This window comes from Parasteatoda tepidariorum, chromosome 1 (genome assembly GCF_982258835.1).
Source record: "Parasteatoda tepidariorum strain Cologne lab strain chromosome 1, Ptep-v5.0, whole genome shotgun sequence".
Classification (NCBI taxonomy): Eukaryota; Metazoa; Arthropoda; class Arachnida; order Araneae; family Theridiidae; genus Parasteatoda; species Parasteatoda tepidariorum.
In genome coordinates this window covers 12693104-12710632 of record NC_141755.1, presented here as the reverse complement: position 1 = coordinate 12710632, position 17529 = coordinate 12693104, and the positions used below count along the sequence as shown (strand labels likewise).

The 17529-nt window shown below is 27.8% G+C and overlaps 1 protein-coding gene across 2 annotated transcripts in view; it reads left to right on the top strand.

The window, feature by feature from the left end:
• The window catches only part of LOC107443655 (uncharacterized), a 29134-nt gene extending 13391 nt beyond the window's left edge, over window positions 1–15743 (top strand). Inside the window, exons 5-9 of one of the 2 annotated variants that reach the window (XM_021147467.4) lie at window positions 1519–1628; window positions 5095–5309; window positions 6230–6398; window positions 10664–10743; window positions 12082–15743. In XM_021147467.4, coding sequence (XP_021003126.3) covers window positions 1519–1628; window positions 5095–5309; window positions 6230–6398; window positions 10664–10743; window positions 12082–12396 — 889 coding nt within the window. In that variant the 3' untranslated portion in view covers window positions 12397–15743. The remainder of the gene's footprint in view (window positions 1–1518; window positions 1629–5094; window positions 5310–6229; window positions 6399–10663; window positions 10744–12081) is intronic. The other variant, XM_021147466.4, reaches the window with a different exon arrangement.
• The last annotated feature ends 1786 nt before the right edge of the window (window positions 15744–17529 follow it).

Below are 17529 nucleotides of genomic sequence, written 5' to 3'. Positions count from 1 at the left end.
ATATTTTATACACTGCATATATATATGTAATACAAAAATTGTAAATACTTTTGCATTAATAACAACATTAAAACTCTTTCGCTTTCATTAAATGTCTTTGGTAAAGAATAGGTGTTGAAATTCTATTTTGGGACTTCAAGGCTGAAAACATACCATTGAATCATAATTAGATTTACATTTCAAAGGAGAAGTTATTTTTAGAATCTTGTCCCTCTTTCACTTCCATATTTGGAAGCAATAAATGATTTTCTATAATGCGTAGAGTTACAATGGTATGTAGGACTGGAACCTAATTACATCATTCTCTGTTAGTATTAAATTCGAGACCGAAGGTTTTCGCATGTCTCTTGCTGAATAATGTGTTCCAATAAACAACTGCTGGAACCATCCGGAGTTTTTTCCACACAACCTCCCTTGTGGAGTGGGGATGTGAACTGTTATAACCACCAGCCTAACTTTAAACAAACCTTTTTAGAACTTTTTATGGCTTTTACCTGCATTATTAAAGATGAATACAACAATGATAACAGGGATGTAGCCCTGTTATTATATATATATATATATATATATATATATATATATATATATATATATATATATATATATATATATATATATATATATATATATATATATATATATATATATATATGATTATTTACTAAATAATCTTAGTATAAAAACAAGTTTGACAACTATACTCTTGCAACAAAATCTTACAATAATAATCTTGGAAGAAAAGAAAAAAATAGATTTTTTTCAGCCCTGTTCTGCAGGGATTCTGATATTCTTTTGTGTTTTATTATTGACTTTTATTATTTATTAAAGACTATAGACTTTCTTATTGTGGTGCAGCATTTTTTTCAAGTACATATTGTAATTCATAATGCTGAATGCATTTAGTAATAAATATAGATGGCATGATTTTTTAACGCTCCTCTCTTGTACTTTGTTCCCATTTTGCAATTTTAGTATTTATTTCTTTAAAGATAACTATTTAATTTTTTTCATCAATTTTTATATTTCTCCACCCTTTATCATTTTTTTATCAGTGTTGATTGTGATGTATAAATATATGTATACATTTTTGGCACAGCATTTTTGTATGTGTGTGTGCAGAAAACAAGGTTATGTAAAAAATTTAAATTTTCTTCTTTCAAGTATCTGAAATTTTCACACATTCAAAATTAGATAATTTCCTGCACATCCCAGATAGTAGAGCCTGTACTGTAAGTAAGTTTAAATGAAACTAAATGCTTACTACATTTTCGATAAAACCAAAGCTACAAAGCTATTAACCAGGTGAAGTAAAAAGAATGCTACTAAACAAACTATTTCTTATTGTACAAAATATCAGAAAATATTCAGACTTCCATCATTATCTTCATAAATATTGATCAAATTCTTATGACTTATATAAAAGCTTTGTGATCTATTAAATGCTAAGAATTCTTAAACTATTTAAATATATTAAAATCACCGAGATTAATGTTAAAAAAACACAAATTAAAATTTCAGCATAGCTTCGACAAGTCGTAAGCGAAAAAGAGGGCCCGAAGAAGCTGTAGAAAAGGTAAACAAAAAACTCCAAGCTACACCTCAGATAACTTCTACATACACCCAAACAGGTATTTCTTTTGCTTGTTATAAACTTATTTATATTTAATTTATAGTTTAAAATATATCATTTCTATTTAAGGCATACACATTTTTTATGTATATTGTGCAGAGAATAATATTTAATAGTACTAAGGTTTTATCTGGGTTATTTTTAAAAAAAAATTATGGAAATAATCAAGATATAAATTTTTCTTAGATTGTAAAAATTGTTTTTTTTTTTTTTTTTTTTTTTTTTTTTTTTTTTTTTTTTAAATATAATGGATTTTTTTTACTTTTACTAATGAAAGCTCTGGTTCAATATGTTTATATGTTTTACTTAATATTATTTGACATGAAAATAATTCATCATTTAGCACGATTATTTAACTTTTTTTTTCAAGAATGTTTTAGTATTAGTTTTTTTTCTATCTTTGTCTTTCGACAGTCTCTATTTTTAGATATTTACATATCATTAAATTATTTGCCTCTCGTGGCAGTCAAAATAGTTTTAAAATCCATTTAAAACATAATCAGTTGCTTAAACATAAAAATCTGCTTTATATATTTCGGAAAAATCTATGTTTTCTCTTAGGTTGCTAGCAAACCACGCAGATTTGAATGTGTAGTTTTTATATCATTATTTTTCTGTTATTTACTGCAAAAATAAATATGTATTAGGATGTAACTAAAGTTTTCTGCCAAAAAAAGTTCTTATTAAAATTAGAAAAAACATGAGAGCAGTACCTTTAGTGCAAGTTGTAATCCGCTCCCAAGTTTATAATTTTCTGCCAACATTTTGGTAGTTTTCCCAGGCTTTAAGCCCATGAACTTGGTGGCTGCAAATCAAAGAATAGATCAACCTCATTTTTCAAATCCTGTTTTGAGTCGAAGATAGCAGAAGCAAGATACTGTGAAAAAAAGTAGAAGTACAAAGGAGCGCTGATGCTGGCATCTTGTTGTACCTTACTGTCAATGACTTTACCTTTTCACAAATGCTATTAGTGAGTAATATCTTAGCAATACCACTATATACAAAGATCTTTGATTTTATCGTTGGTCAAATTGTGCTTTACGACTTTGCCACTGTGCTAACCAAGCAAAGACCAACCATTTTCCAGCTTGTGTTGAAGTTAATCCAGTTTTCGTCACTAGTTGCATCTGATCCAGAATGTTGTCGTTGTGTTGATATTCCAGCAGATTAATGCAGTCTGAACCCAACTGTTCTTATTTGCTTGTGTCAGCTCATGTCTCGCACAATGAGTGAACTTGTGTGTCGAGTTTGGGTGATGTGGAGCGCAATTAATGGATACAGCACTAACATCTTACTCCTTAGCTTACTCTCGAGTTGTTAAATGTGGATTTTCTTCCCCAAGTTCTCGCAGGAGGGTCTCAACAACATCATTAGTCCAACCAGAGTGTTCTACTTCTTGAATGCCATATTCCTCGTTTTTGACCTTTTGGTACTAACTTTCGGTTTCAGTTTTGAACTTCAAGCTGCGCACATGATTTGGTGACATTCTGTAGCTCCCTTTTTGCAACAGAATTAGAAGTAAATGATGGTTCTAATCTGGTAATGTGAGGATTTATGTCATCTTTTATTTAATTAATGATAGTTTTTTATAAATTTCACAACATAGTATTCGACAGCAAGTCTCTTTCTTTCTAATGCTAAAAATCGCCTGACAAAATCTGAGCAAACAATTCCCGTTGGTGTGTTTGCAGTGGCCGGAAACTTAAGTTACAACCTGATATATTTTGTAGCAATATTAAATTTGGATATTTTACCTCTAGAAAGGGCATTTTTTATTAGTTTATTTGCTGTTTTTTTAAGGGTATATTTTTAAAAATAATATTACTTAGACCAGCAGTTTCTAAATGGTGTTCCGCAGATCCCTGGAGTTTCGTGGAAGGACCACAGGGGTTCCTAGAGCTAGGAATTTTTTTGAACTATTTATGATTTTCAAAACCTGTATTTAAATTTATATCTAATTAATAATCTATTATTTATTTAATATTTCCTTTATTTTTATATTTTCCATTATTTACGATATTATTTAATCGAAATGCTAGCAAAGAAATAAATATCAGAACAATGTTCTTCTAATAACAATATAGTGAATGAATTATGGAAAGGATATGCATTTAGGAAAAATTCTGTTAGTGTTTTGCATTGAATATAAATAACCACATTCAACAATGAAGAAGTATATATATATTTTTTATAAACATTCTCAGCAGTTATTTCCTTCCTTTTTCCATTTTTATTATAATTCAAGCCTTATTTCAGTTTATACATGCATTAAAATAAAATTAAGAGCTGTGTATTTAATCAATGGGTTCTTCCCAACTTCGTCTGTTTGGTCACGTGGTGTTGTAATGCCCGACCGACTACGTCCATTGCTTACATTGCAGATGCATAATTTAAACTGAATTTTACTTTATTGTTCCTTTAAAAAAAATTTCTTTTTGCATAAACTTTTCACTTTATTTTGTAAATAGATATTCTCAAAGCAATTTTTTTCCCATTTCATAATAGCTAAGCTTTTATTTCTTACTATTCTATAACCGTCTTGTATCTTTCACGTTTGTGCTTACTTTTATCCTTTCTTAAAAACACTTTATCTATTATTGTTGCTATGTTTTAATGTAAATCTTGTAAGTAATTAATCTTCTGTATAAATTTAGTTTAACGAAGCTTTTTCTGCATGTTTTACTTTTCTGTTTTCTTATCCTTAATTGTCGGGATTTGCTAGCAACTATAACACGTTTTTCTTTACCAATAACTAGAGGTAGGCAAATTTTTAATTATATTGTTTAATATTAATGATTATATATAGTGATATTGTGCTGTATCAATGATTATAAGAATAGATGCATCGTATAAAATTTTAAGTCTGTTAAACTTGTCTGTAATGCTTGTTGAAAACAACAGTAAACTAACCTTAGTTTTGAATGTTTTCTTAATTCCAAATGCTTAAATTGAATTTTTTAATGCATATTATCCCCCACAAAATCAACAAATTCTATGTTACTCACAAAATATTCTAAAAACATCTTAAAACCTTTAGTATTTTCATTCATAAACATAGTATCACTGTTGCAATTCTGTCTACTTTCGTTTATTTTAGCTCTATAATTCAAAATCGTCAATGAATTAAAATTTGTAACATATTACGGTGTTTCACTAAGTTTATACATAGTGTTATTTGTACAATTAAAGAAATTAAAAATAGAGAGAACAGAAGATTATGTTTATCACACTGTAGAAACACGTATAGGTATTGGAATGTTTATTCCTACACCCCGGGAGTGTGACGTCACGTGGGAAGAGCCCATTTGAAGACAAATATCGATGAAACGATATGATGAAAAAAATGTCATTCATTCACTAAATATTTTCAAAATAACATAAAAAAATTTAGATCAGTTCTATATGCATTCTAAAATTTTAAAAGCTCTACTGCTTCTTGATCTTAATATTTTTTTTATTTTTAGATCAGGGGATATTCAATAACCCACCTGAACCATCAACTAGTAAAGACTTGATTACCGAAAGTAAGCGTTTAGCACGTTCAGAAAAAAAAGATGCCGTAAAAGTTCGTTCATTGATGGATAAAACATTTGAGGAAAGGAGGCATTTCATTCTACTTAAAAATCCTATTCTACACCTGGTCAAAGAAAAATATCCCTTATTGTTTTCAACAGACGAGGTAAAGTTTGATATTTTTTCCCACATTAATTTTATGCTGAAATGCTTTGTTTTTTTTATGAAAATTTTCTACTTAATTTTTTTTTTTCATTTTTGTGAACAGTGTTCCTCTGAGATTCTAGTTGTGAAAAATATTATTAAATTATTAAGTTAATTTAAACTTAGCCTTGACTTTTTCAACTATTGACCAAATTTTATAATTTTACATGCAAGCCACCTCTTTTGTATTCAATATTTTGCCCTTTCATCTTTTAAATACTGAAAGAAAAAGGAAAATTTTTAAATAATCATATTAGTATTTTTTAATTAATTCTGAAATACTAATAATACAGAATACAAATTCTAAATTTTCTTTTGCCCCTCATGATATAACATAAGTTAGTAATTTGAGTTGTGTGCATTTTGTGAACATGTTTTCCTTTTCTCTAAAATCTAATTTAGTAGAGCTGTAATCTAGTAAACGTCACTGGCATTCTCTTTTAAGTGCAAATTTAAAAAATAAAATCGTTTTTTAAAATGCATCAGGTTAAACCTACAATGAATTTTTTTTTTTTTTAACGTGTCTCTTCCAAATGTACTAATTGAAATTTTGCCCCTTGAACCTGCTGTCTAAATTTCAGGACACTAGCTCAAGCATTTCCGGGGCTTATAAGAGAGACACTCAGATTGAAATACAAACTCTTTATATTATTATTGATGAAATGGGTTGAAAATATATTAAGATATATTTTTGTTGCAAAATACAGTAGATTGTGTATAAAGCTCAATCGTTGAACATTTTAACTCAGATTAAAATTTAATACTTATCCTGCTCATTTCCATTCTTTTTGTTTTTATACACAATGTATTAATAAAAAAATGAATGAATTTAATAAAAAATTAAATTATAGAAATATTTATAAATCTTCATCTTAATTTTAGGTTATCAATGAACTCAATCGTATCTTTTACGATAAGAAAGCTGAAGAATTTTTGTCTAACATTAAAAAGTACAGCACAACGATAATAAATCTTGTCGAGGAAAATCATCCTTTAGCAAAAACTATTAAGGAGGCAAATGATAAAGCAAGTACAGTTAGTCAAAAGAGTTGTAAGTATTTCCCATTTTATTTTGACAACACAGAAGCATGATTTAAATCACTCGATGAAAGTGAATCACTCAAGCAGCAACCAGTTGTTATCCATGGGGTAGAGATTAATGCTCCCCAATTATAATTTAATTCATTTTTTAATCTTTATGTGTTTAAAAGATCTCCTCATAAATGTGATTCTTTCTTTTGTTAATTGGCAGCGACCCGCTAATATGATTCTTTTAGTTTGGCGATTTTTGTCATTTTGAATATTCAAGACTGCACGGAATCTGCCAAATTTATCCTATAAATTCAAAATCTAATTTTTTTCTTCCAAATTAGTAATATTTCGTAAATTTTTGAGGCGATGAATGTATTTCTCGTCTGTTGGTAGCAGATGTAGTGGAAGCGGATTGTTTTTCCACTTCGCCACTTTAACTTCGATAAGAGCATTAAGAATCACCCCTATCCCTCTCTCTTCCTACTACACTGTAAAAGTTCACCCTCTTGACTGCAGGTGTGACATAAATAATATAACTGGACTGGGTTCCTATAAAGTACCCAAATTTCACTATTTTTAAGAAAAATGATAATTCTTTAAAAAATTATATTGTTCTTTTTCCATAAAAAAAACACAAATTCCTTAATACCCTCGATGGGTAAAAACATAAGGCAACTTATAAAAAACAGGATTTGTGTTTTATGAATCACAATGTTGGTAGTTTCCACGCAATATAAGAAATCAAATCCCGATTCATATTTCCTCAGTTTGAAAATTACTCATCATTTCAATCATCATCAATTCAACTGATTTCAAAATCAATCTTCATGATTCATATTTATGCGGTTTAAAAATCACACATTAAAATTTTTATTTACGCTATTTAAAAATCTAAATTCCAAATTTGTATTGACATTTTCTTAAAATTCAATTTAATGATTCAGCTTCACACGATTTTAATGCCAAACATTAATTATCATATTTAGGAGATTTAAAAAATAATATTCATATTTGATAGATGAGTATGACCCTTCTTTCCCTGACAGCAATCAATAAATAAATAGGCTGATTCATGCAGCGACTGAACTCAGAAAACTGAATTAAATTACAAATGATTAGATGAAAAAGTTAACATAGTTAGAACTACACATAACCGAGTCCTGATCTTCCAGAAGAATCTTATACGATAGTAGTTTTTCAATCAAAGGGAGTGAGCATTCAGTTTAAGTCATGGCGTTTTAAACCTCAAAATTCAGCATCATTGATTAGTTGCTAGCTACTGAGCATTTTGCATCATATATTTTAAAAGTAGGTGAAGAGTTGAGTAGTAACTGGCTTCTCCGGCGAGGAAAACATTGTCTCACTGGTGTGGTTTGTGACCACTCATGATGAGCCCTGGCATCAAACTTTTAGATTGTCATTTTATGGCTTAACTAGAGGTAAACAACAAGCATAGATTCCTCTGATTTGACACGATTATCAATCATATTTCCAACAGTATTCACATAACTTAACAACTAAATATGATGGTTCAAATTCATGTTATTTAAAATTCACACATCAATTCATATTCACCCAATTTTAAAATCATTCATTGCAATTCGTAGTTACGCAATTTAATTTGTAGAGTGTGCAAAACTAATTCTTTCCACAGAAGGCAAAGGTAGAATAAGTTTTGCATTCTGCTTATAATTCATAGCATTCTTGTTACATTTAAACTCTATGTTTTCCAAAAATATATAAAAAGTAATAATTTTCAAATCTTTTATAACTTTCCAATAAATATTTTTATTTTTTTACAATTTTTTTAATTTTCAAGAATTGTCCAAATCTGTGGGAGCAAAGTAAATATATATTGCTGATACTTTATAATTGTGTACACCATAGTTTATTTTTTTTATCTCACTATGCGTTGTATGGTTATAGGATGTAACATATAACCTAATAAATGGGTATAAATAAATTTAAAGAAAATTTTCAGCCACTTTTGTATTTGACCAATTATATGTGTTAAATAAATATCAGTCTACATCAGTAGTTCCTAACTGCTTGTTGCCCACCTCCCCCCTCTAAATGTTGACTGACATTTAACACCCCCTTTTTTTTATTGAATAAAAAACCTTACATTGTTGCTATTGTATGCTAAGTTATACCTGATTTTAATCTAAAGTAAATGTAAATAATGAAGCATTTTTATCCAGTCTCTTCAGAAAGTTCAAAAAAAAATATTGTATTTCTTTCCCTTTTTTATAAGAAAAAAAGATGCAATGTTAGGAAGCGAAATAATTGAAACAGGAGTAAATTTTTTAAATTTATTTTTTAATGTAATCTAGAAAAATTGAAAACATCAACAACTAAAAAGTGAGAAAAAAAAACTTAAAATTTGAAATCTCAATTGTTTATTTTTACCTATGCAGTGACTGACTTGTGCTTGGTGGATTTCATTCAAAACAAGAATATCAGGCTTTTTGTTAGTCAGATTTGAACATGGGTCTCCTTTGAAGCAAATGTACATTCAACTTCTTTGTTTTGTGAGAAGCTGGATGACCGAACTAAATCTTCTTCTACTAAATATGTTGATGGAACCCAGATGAGGAGCCATTCCTTGGCTTTTTTTCATTATCATTAATTACAAATATTTTTCTTTTGAATACTCATTGCCCATCTGAGTATTCTCACTTCTCTGAGGAGCATTATCGCACCCTGGTTGGGAAACACCGATCTACATGCTTCAATCACATCTAGAAATAGGCTCTTTAATTTAACCCTTCTTTAGTTGATTCAGCTCTTGCTGCAACTTACTTGAGCCAAACGCCCCTTTTCTAATCTTTACCGAGAATTTGTTACTTAATTGTTTTTTTTTCTCACCCATATGTTTGTTGTTTGTTGCCTTAATTCAAATAAACCAGTCCATGGTAGTTTAAACCAGTAACCCATTTCACCTCTAGGTCAAACTTTTAATTTCATATCTTGGCTGTGTTACAGAACAGCATGTAGAGTACAGTGAGTCAAATAAAGAAAAATTATCTCTAAATGACTTTTGTTCTGATAATCCGATTTTTATGTATTCATTACCATTTTTAGTAGTTGTAAAAATTAGATTAAGTTATAGAATCTGATAGAAAAACTATTTTCTCTGAATAGACATACCCTTTATTTATTTTATTTTTTTATATCACAGATTTGGATTTTTAACTCTGCAAAATATGGAATGCAGAAACTATCTGTGAAAAAAGTAATCTCAATAGGTTCATTCAGACAATGGGCCAAATGCTTGGGATTCCTTAAAGTTAATTTACTTTGTTTGCATTTTTGTCATATCTCTAAAATCAATTAACCCATTTTAGGTCATGCATAAAAATGTATTATTTTCATTGAAATATGCTTAAATTTTCATGAAAACTTAAAAAAGGTTTTGTGCATGAAAAATAATACTTTATTTAAGAAATAAAATGGTGCATATGTGCACTATTGACATAATAAATGAACAATTTATTTAGTTAATCTCTCCTTTTTTTTGTGACATTCATTTTATTTTATTTACAGAACTTAAACTATAATCCCTCATAAAAAATATAAAGAAATTTTTTAAAAAAAAACGCATGATTAATCTAAGTAAAATAAGTATAGTTTTTTTTTTTTTTTTTTTTTTTTTTTTGAAAAAGTTGAATTTGTCAATAACTGTTTCAAATTAAAAAACTAGCATTGTTTAAAAAAATTTCAAACAAAAGTATTTACTCTAATTGAATTACTAATATTTTATTGATATCTTCAGAACTCTTAAAATAGTAGAAAAGTAAAATTAATGAAAAATAAGCATCATAGTGTTAAAAAATATGTTTATTGAAAAGTATGTTTACGCACATTTGGCTGAAAACGGGTAAAGCATTACAAAATTTCTTTTATGCAAAGATAGTTTCTTTTAAAATGTAATTTTTAATAATTATTTATTATTTTATTTAAAAATACTTGAGAAATTTTGGATTGTGAGACAACATTTTAAACTAAATAATTTTTACTGACAATATACAAAATTTTAACAAATTGGTCAATAATTTTCAAAAAAGGAAATTTTTTTCAATTCTTATGGTTTAAAAACTTAGTCTGGTTTTATCAGAATATGTTAATCTAATTGAGTATTTCATACTTTTCAAAAAAATGGTAGACTAAATTAATGTTTTACACATGTTGTTGCCCATTTTTTACACAATTGATATTATATAAATATTCTGAAATGTCATGAGGAAAAAAACAAGTATTTATGATGGTACTTTCTGATTGCAGATGCACGACAAGTAGGATCTTTACTTGCAATTTCTAATGTTGTGAGAGAGCGACGAACTTTTCTGCATACTGAGGACGAAGTAAAATATTTCATTGACTTATAATTTATTTTATTTTATTGCTATTGTTTATTTATTTATTTTTTTCGGCAAAGAACTTGTATTCATAAATTTGAACTATTTCTCAAAAATTAGGAATTAAGCTTTTATGTTTTAACAATTGTTTTTTTTGTTGACAAAAGTGGTATTAATACCCATGCAAAAGCTTTGCTAGCAATACTTAGATGAGAAAGTTAAAAATTACTCTTTTTTTTTCTAATTTCAACAATTTCAAAATTTTTTACTTCACAAATCTGAGAAACATCTTTTTAAAACAATATGCATAGTGTGCAAATATTTTTTCATATTTATCAAGAAATTTTTGCCAATAAGTTTTTAATTTACGAATAAATCCAATATTTTTACAATTACCGTTAATATTTTTAATAAAGTTTTGAAAATCTTCTAATTGCTATAGTTAGTATGAATTTTCTGTAGATACAGATGGTACTAATCATAATGTTCATAATCTTTTAAAGTATCTAAAAGTTTCAACATAAATAAGAATTTCCATAAAATGCTGCGTATTGATTCAAAACATTTTTTTTTCCTTACTTTCCATAAAAGTGTTTTTCTGAATATGAATACATAGGCCAAGCTTTAAATGTAGATAAGGTGCATCATTAGGATTGAGAATTGCAAAACATTTAATATGTATATTACTGATTGTAACTAACGATAAGTGTCAAAATTGCTTTGATATCACAAAAATGCACGTTTCAACTATATTTAAGGACTTGGTGATATATTTGGTTGCCAAATCATTAAATTACATTGAAACAGGTTTTTTTTGTTCTTTTTATTTTAAATACAGTTTTTGAGATTAATCATTAGCAAATATAAAATCAAAATGAATAAAAATACCAGTTCTAATGCAGACAAATATCCATTTTATTTTATATTCAGCAATAAAGAACCCATTCATAGGTATGCAACTATCAATGTTCATCTCTGTAATCTTGTAATTTTGAACTAAATTCAGAATAACAGAATACCTGGATTAAGCATTGAGACGAAATAGCCTTTGCCGAAGACATTATACTGGAACTAACCCACATTTGTGTTACTTGGAGAGGAAAATCATGAAAACCTCCCATGGTTGGATTTCCAATCGTGGGTCGCTTAGAAATTCTCAGCTCTCATGATGTCCCTACCTGCCCTTAAATTTAGACTCATGAATTCAGGGACACCCTGTGTTTATTATGTACACCCTGTCTATTCAAGGACACCCTGTGTACACACGCATAATAATGTATATATATTTTTTTTACATTTCGATTATGTTTCCTAATTTTATGCTTACATATTTGTATTTTACAGCCTTGTGAAAAAAATAACTACCCTCGCATTGAAGCTCCCTGTGAAGTGTCTGAAATATTTGAAGACGTAATTACTTACAGAATCATTGTTGAAGGACTCATACTTTGTGAGGCTTCTAACTTTCCTGAGGCAATTCTCTGTTTACTCTCTTCCTATTTTATCTTTAACATTTCATACCCCCAACAATCATTTAACACATTTGTGCTCATGGAAAAAATATTTTTGGATGCAAATGATACTGACGTGAACGATGTTGATGAAGATACAAATCAATTCATCAGGTATATTAAACTGAAAACAAATCAAAAGAGTTAGGTGTTTTTTGTGAGGATGTTGAATCACTTTTTTTATTCGTCTCTTCCATTATGTCATTGTTATGTCATTATCTCAGGCACCATAAACATATCTTATTTTTAATCAGATTATTTGAATAGTTTTACATTGTCCAAATATTTAATTGAGTGTTGTATTGTGTTTCCCCTCTTAAATTTTTAAAATTAAACTTTTGATTGTAATACAAATATAAAAGAGAAACTGTTTTTTTTTTTTTTTTTTTTTTTTTTTTTTTTTTTTTTTATTTAGCTGATTCTTTTCTATTGTACCAAAAACAAATCACTATAGTTATTTATGGGGAAAATGTATAACTTTTTTATTTGGATACTACCAAATAAAAAAGTGATACATTCAAGTAGTATTATTTGTAAAGTATCCTTCATACAAAAATGGATTTTCTATATTATCTCATACACCATAAACATTACTTATTTTTAATGAGATTATTTGAATAATTCTTAAAGTAGAATTTTCTTCTAACTCCAATTAATTCCTTCTTTGAGAAAGTTAACTGCATATTGATAATTGTAACCTTCATTTATTGTTTAAAAAAATGAAACTTGCTCATTATCAAGTGTATTATTTTCAATTTTATTATGGAAAATATCTGTTTTGATTGAAGGATATTTCTACAGACTACCGCTTCATAAAATCCATAGTTGAGGCTGAATATTTGATAACATATTTTAGTACAGCTGTCTTATTCCCTAATTTTTGCTCTGTTGTCTTGCTTGATTTTTGTTAACTTGCTTCTCATTTTCCATAATCAGCTATTTCTATGCATTTATTGAGTGAATGGAAATTTCAATTTGAAATCAGTCTGTTGTGTTTTTTCATTCATTTTTTCATTCAGAAATATTTTTCCTAAGTACAAAACTATGTAATTAATGTAATAAATATTTGTGCGTGTGAGATGCATTATGAACTGTAAGCTATGTTTGCACAAACTTTTTCTGATAGCAGACCACAGAAACTATAAAAAAAGTGCAATGTTGATTGCCAACATGAGTAACGTATAACTGTACTTGTAAAATAGCCATAAATAAAACTTGTAAAAAGAAATTGTTTTCATAAAAGTTCAAAGTTGCATTGAGTGAATAAATAAATAAAAACCCAGGATGACAAGTTAAAAAAAAAATTAATTAAAACAAATTAATTTTCTTTTTTCCAAGGTGGAAAAAAAATTGCTTATTTTTTTCTTTTCAGTCATGTGATTCTTTCTCTAATTCATGAAATTATTCATATCTCGAGACAGTTGATTTGTGGACTTCTGTAAATCAATAATTCTTATTCTGACTATGTCGGCATTCCGATGATCTAAAATTTAAGTTTTGTTACTCAGACAGAATCTCGTTAGCGAGACATCTATTCCTCTTTTCATTCTCCTGAGATCTTATTCACAAGCTATGACTTTTTTTTACGCAAATTTGTTATAGGAAAACGCAATTGCTGAGCAAACTACTGAGGCAAACTCAAAAGTATAAAATTGATTATCTAAGAAGTAATTGTGAATATCCAAATATCTTTCACTAGAAAAAAAGGGTGTTTTTTCTCTTTTTTTTTCTAAACTTTTATTTTAGTAAGTAGCAATTTTATTGAAAATTCCGTCTCTCAACTACATAATTATTTAATAAATTTGTGTCAAGGAAATTGTGAACCTCTATTTTCTGTAATCACCCAATATGATGGTAAATCCGTGTTCGATTTTTTTTTCCTTGTGCGGTTAATGCAATTAATTTTCTCACATTTTGTTAAAAAATTCTAATATTGTTACGGCATACAAAATTTAAATCTCGCAGTTGAGTAATCACTTTTTGATGTGTACAATTCGTGTCGAGACGCTAAGTGCTAAGTTTCCATCGTTATTGCTACAAATTTTCTCAATATATTTTTAAAACTCCTCAATTTTTTATGCATTATTATTGCACTCAAAATTTCATTTGTGTATTTATTAGTCACTTTTTCGTCAACATTTTATTAGTTATTGCTCATATCCACATGGTTATTCCGATATTTTCATACTAAAATATAAAGAAACTGGAAATTGTAATTGCAAAATTCAATGAATGCTTTTTTTCGCAGTTATCATTCTTGTTATAATCCTGATATTATGATAGGTGAAATTCAATTCACTATTTGATTTGGTAATTATATTGTTCAGTCAATTTTTTGGTAATTAACCCCTGGTTTTTTAAATACTCTGTATTTCTAATATGATATTATTTATTGCATCACAGGAATCTTGAAAGGTACGGTTAATTAACATCTTTCTTCTTTTATCATTTATTGATGTGAATTTCAGGACCTTTAATTTTCTTTTTAAATGCCATGACTACTCCCAAACCTCGAAATTTGTAAAATATGTTATTTTTTTCAATATATTTTTTTAATTCTTTGCTGTGTTGATGAGGAAAAAAAATTTATTCGATAAAAAATTAATTATTTTTTAAATTTTATAAATGTTACTTTTGTGCATAAAAATTACATCTCTCTTTTTTTTATCTTTCGTACAAAAAGAAAAAAAATACACATTTTAAAAAAAGAATTCAGATAATTTCTCCCAACAATCACATGACAGATTTTTAAGTAGCTTATATATTTTTAACATCTAAACTTGTTCCGGGACTAAGGTACACACTTAAGGGGCCAGTTTCAGCCTGTGAACCATAGATTGTGCAACCGTCTTATAAACAATAATCCTTTTGATAGCATAAAGGCATATTTGTACTTTACTGAACTTATTTCATGTTCTGTTCATAATTTTTTCATAATGTTATGTTTATCATGTTCATAATGTTTATTCATAGTTTTTTCTTGTTAAAGACTATTATAATTATGTATTTTAAGCTAATACAATTTTGTTAAATTGTAATTGTTGCTTATTTGCTCAAATAAAACTTATATTAAGTTGTAGTTTTTAAATTGTGTGCATCACAACACATTAATAATTATATAAGTTTCAAATATTTTCTCTTTGACAAAATTGAAATGTTTTTTAGTTTTGAATTTCATATGTTGCAACCAATGTGGAATTTCATCCTTGTATAAATTTCTATACAAGAATAAAATATCCATTTTTTCTTCCAATTTTGGAATTATATTTGTTATTAATTCTGTCATAGTTGTTTTATACTGTGCAATTTTTATCTCTTATTATTGTTCCAATATTATATAAGTATTGTATTTTTATCATTCTAAAAAATTGCATGTGTTGTGTTAATGAGTAAGTCTCATTTTACTTTTTGTTTACATTTGTATCATCTTATTTGTATGTACAGTACAGTAAAAAATAAACAGCTACCAAAATAAAATTTGATCTAATGATCGGATCCTCATGTTCTAGGACTCAATCTTAATGGTTTGAAGGGGTGACTTCAAATATGTTAATCGATTAATGCAGACGATATTTTAAGTTATGAAATACAATACAAGAACGTGCTCTCACTGAACAAGCATCCCCTTCTTTGACGGTCTCTGATTTCAGAGGCCCAAAACATCGAGGGTATCTGCAATCTGGAAAATATGGTCCCAATAGTTTTGTCAGGAAAACGGACCAAACTTTGGACCCTTGAATGTTAATTTTACTTTTTGCTTATTTTGAAATATCTCCTGAAAATTTGAAACGAATTGAAATATTTTTACACACAATAATAAGATTCGTTTAGCCAAAGAGAATTCCAAATCAGTGTTCCCACCGTCCCTAAAAGTCCTTAAAAACTGCTTAATTTTTATTTTGGAAAATTTTATTTTGGCCCTTAAAAGTACTTAATTTTGGTACAAGGTTTTTAAAAGTGCTTAATTTTTCAGCATCACTGTAATTGACAGGAACAATTTTTCGGTCTTACAAAAATATTTAAAACAAAAAGTTGTTCTTTTATCACCGAGAATTTAACCAGCATCGAGAGTAGAGCATTTTAGAGAGGCTAGAAGGAATGTGTGTGAGGGAGTTACAGGCAAGAAAACATATCCTTTCATTAATATATTATTCCTTTTGACTAGAATGATACTCTATGAGGAGAGTGAAGCATTCCAAAATAAAATAATAGTGTGTGGACAAGGGGGATACTGCACATGGAATCATGCCTTTTTTTTGTGGGGGAGGGCAGTTAGTTCTAAGTAGAAGACCCACATCAACCTTTAAAATCAACAGAATTCAAGAAATTCGGTTTTGCTGGTAGCGCAGGTGCTTATAAGAACAACATAGAGCCCTAAGATAAGAAGTATCAGAAACAATGTTTAAACTGGAATCCAAAACAAAAACTAAGCAGATAGTTACATAAAAATGTAAATCTAATCAATTAAAAGATCCCAAACTTCTTGCTATTAATGTCTATTAGAATTAAATTTAGATTTTTTTAATCATTTTGCTCATTTAACATTGCAACTTAATATACTGTTTTTTAAATTCTTGCAATTTTGGGTTCCTTTAAAATTAGACCATGTTTCTTGTTAGATTGTTTAGTAATATGTAAAGTTAACTCTTAATTTCAAAATAACAGTCTGGGCTGGAATAAATTTTATGTAAAGCTCATAATGAAAGTAAATATAAAGCATTTGCTGTTTAGTAATAATTTTAAAATGTTTAAGTTACATACTGTTTTCAAAATGTTTTTCCTAACTTTTCATTATTGTTTTTACTAACATTACCTGATAAGGTGATATTTCCGGATTACTTTATAATAAAAGAATACAACTTTCAGTTTTAAACTGTTAATTTAGGGTATAAATAAAATATCAAATCCTAATAGTCGAGAATAATATTAAGAATGATAGAGGATGATAAAGAAATATTACAAATAAATATCTGTAAATGATGAAAAAATAAATAATTTATCAGTATTTGTTAATTAGAAACCTTAGCAATTTTCTGGCCATAAGAATGTGTTGATAACTTTGAAGAATCGTTTCGACCCTTTTATTTATATATTCCACCGAAAACTAATATAAAAAGCATATTGGTTTAAAAATTATAAATCTTTTCAAGCATAATTGTGCTTTTATTCTATAAAAATTTTTATAAAATATTGATTACAATGAATATAAAAGCCTAATGGAAAAATAGTGGAAGGTGCTTAGATATTGGTGAGGCCTGTATTTATTTGAAATGGGACTTAA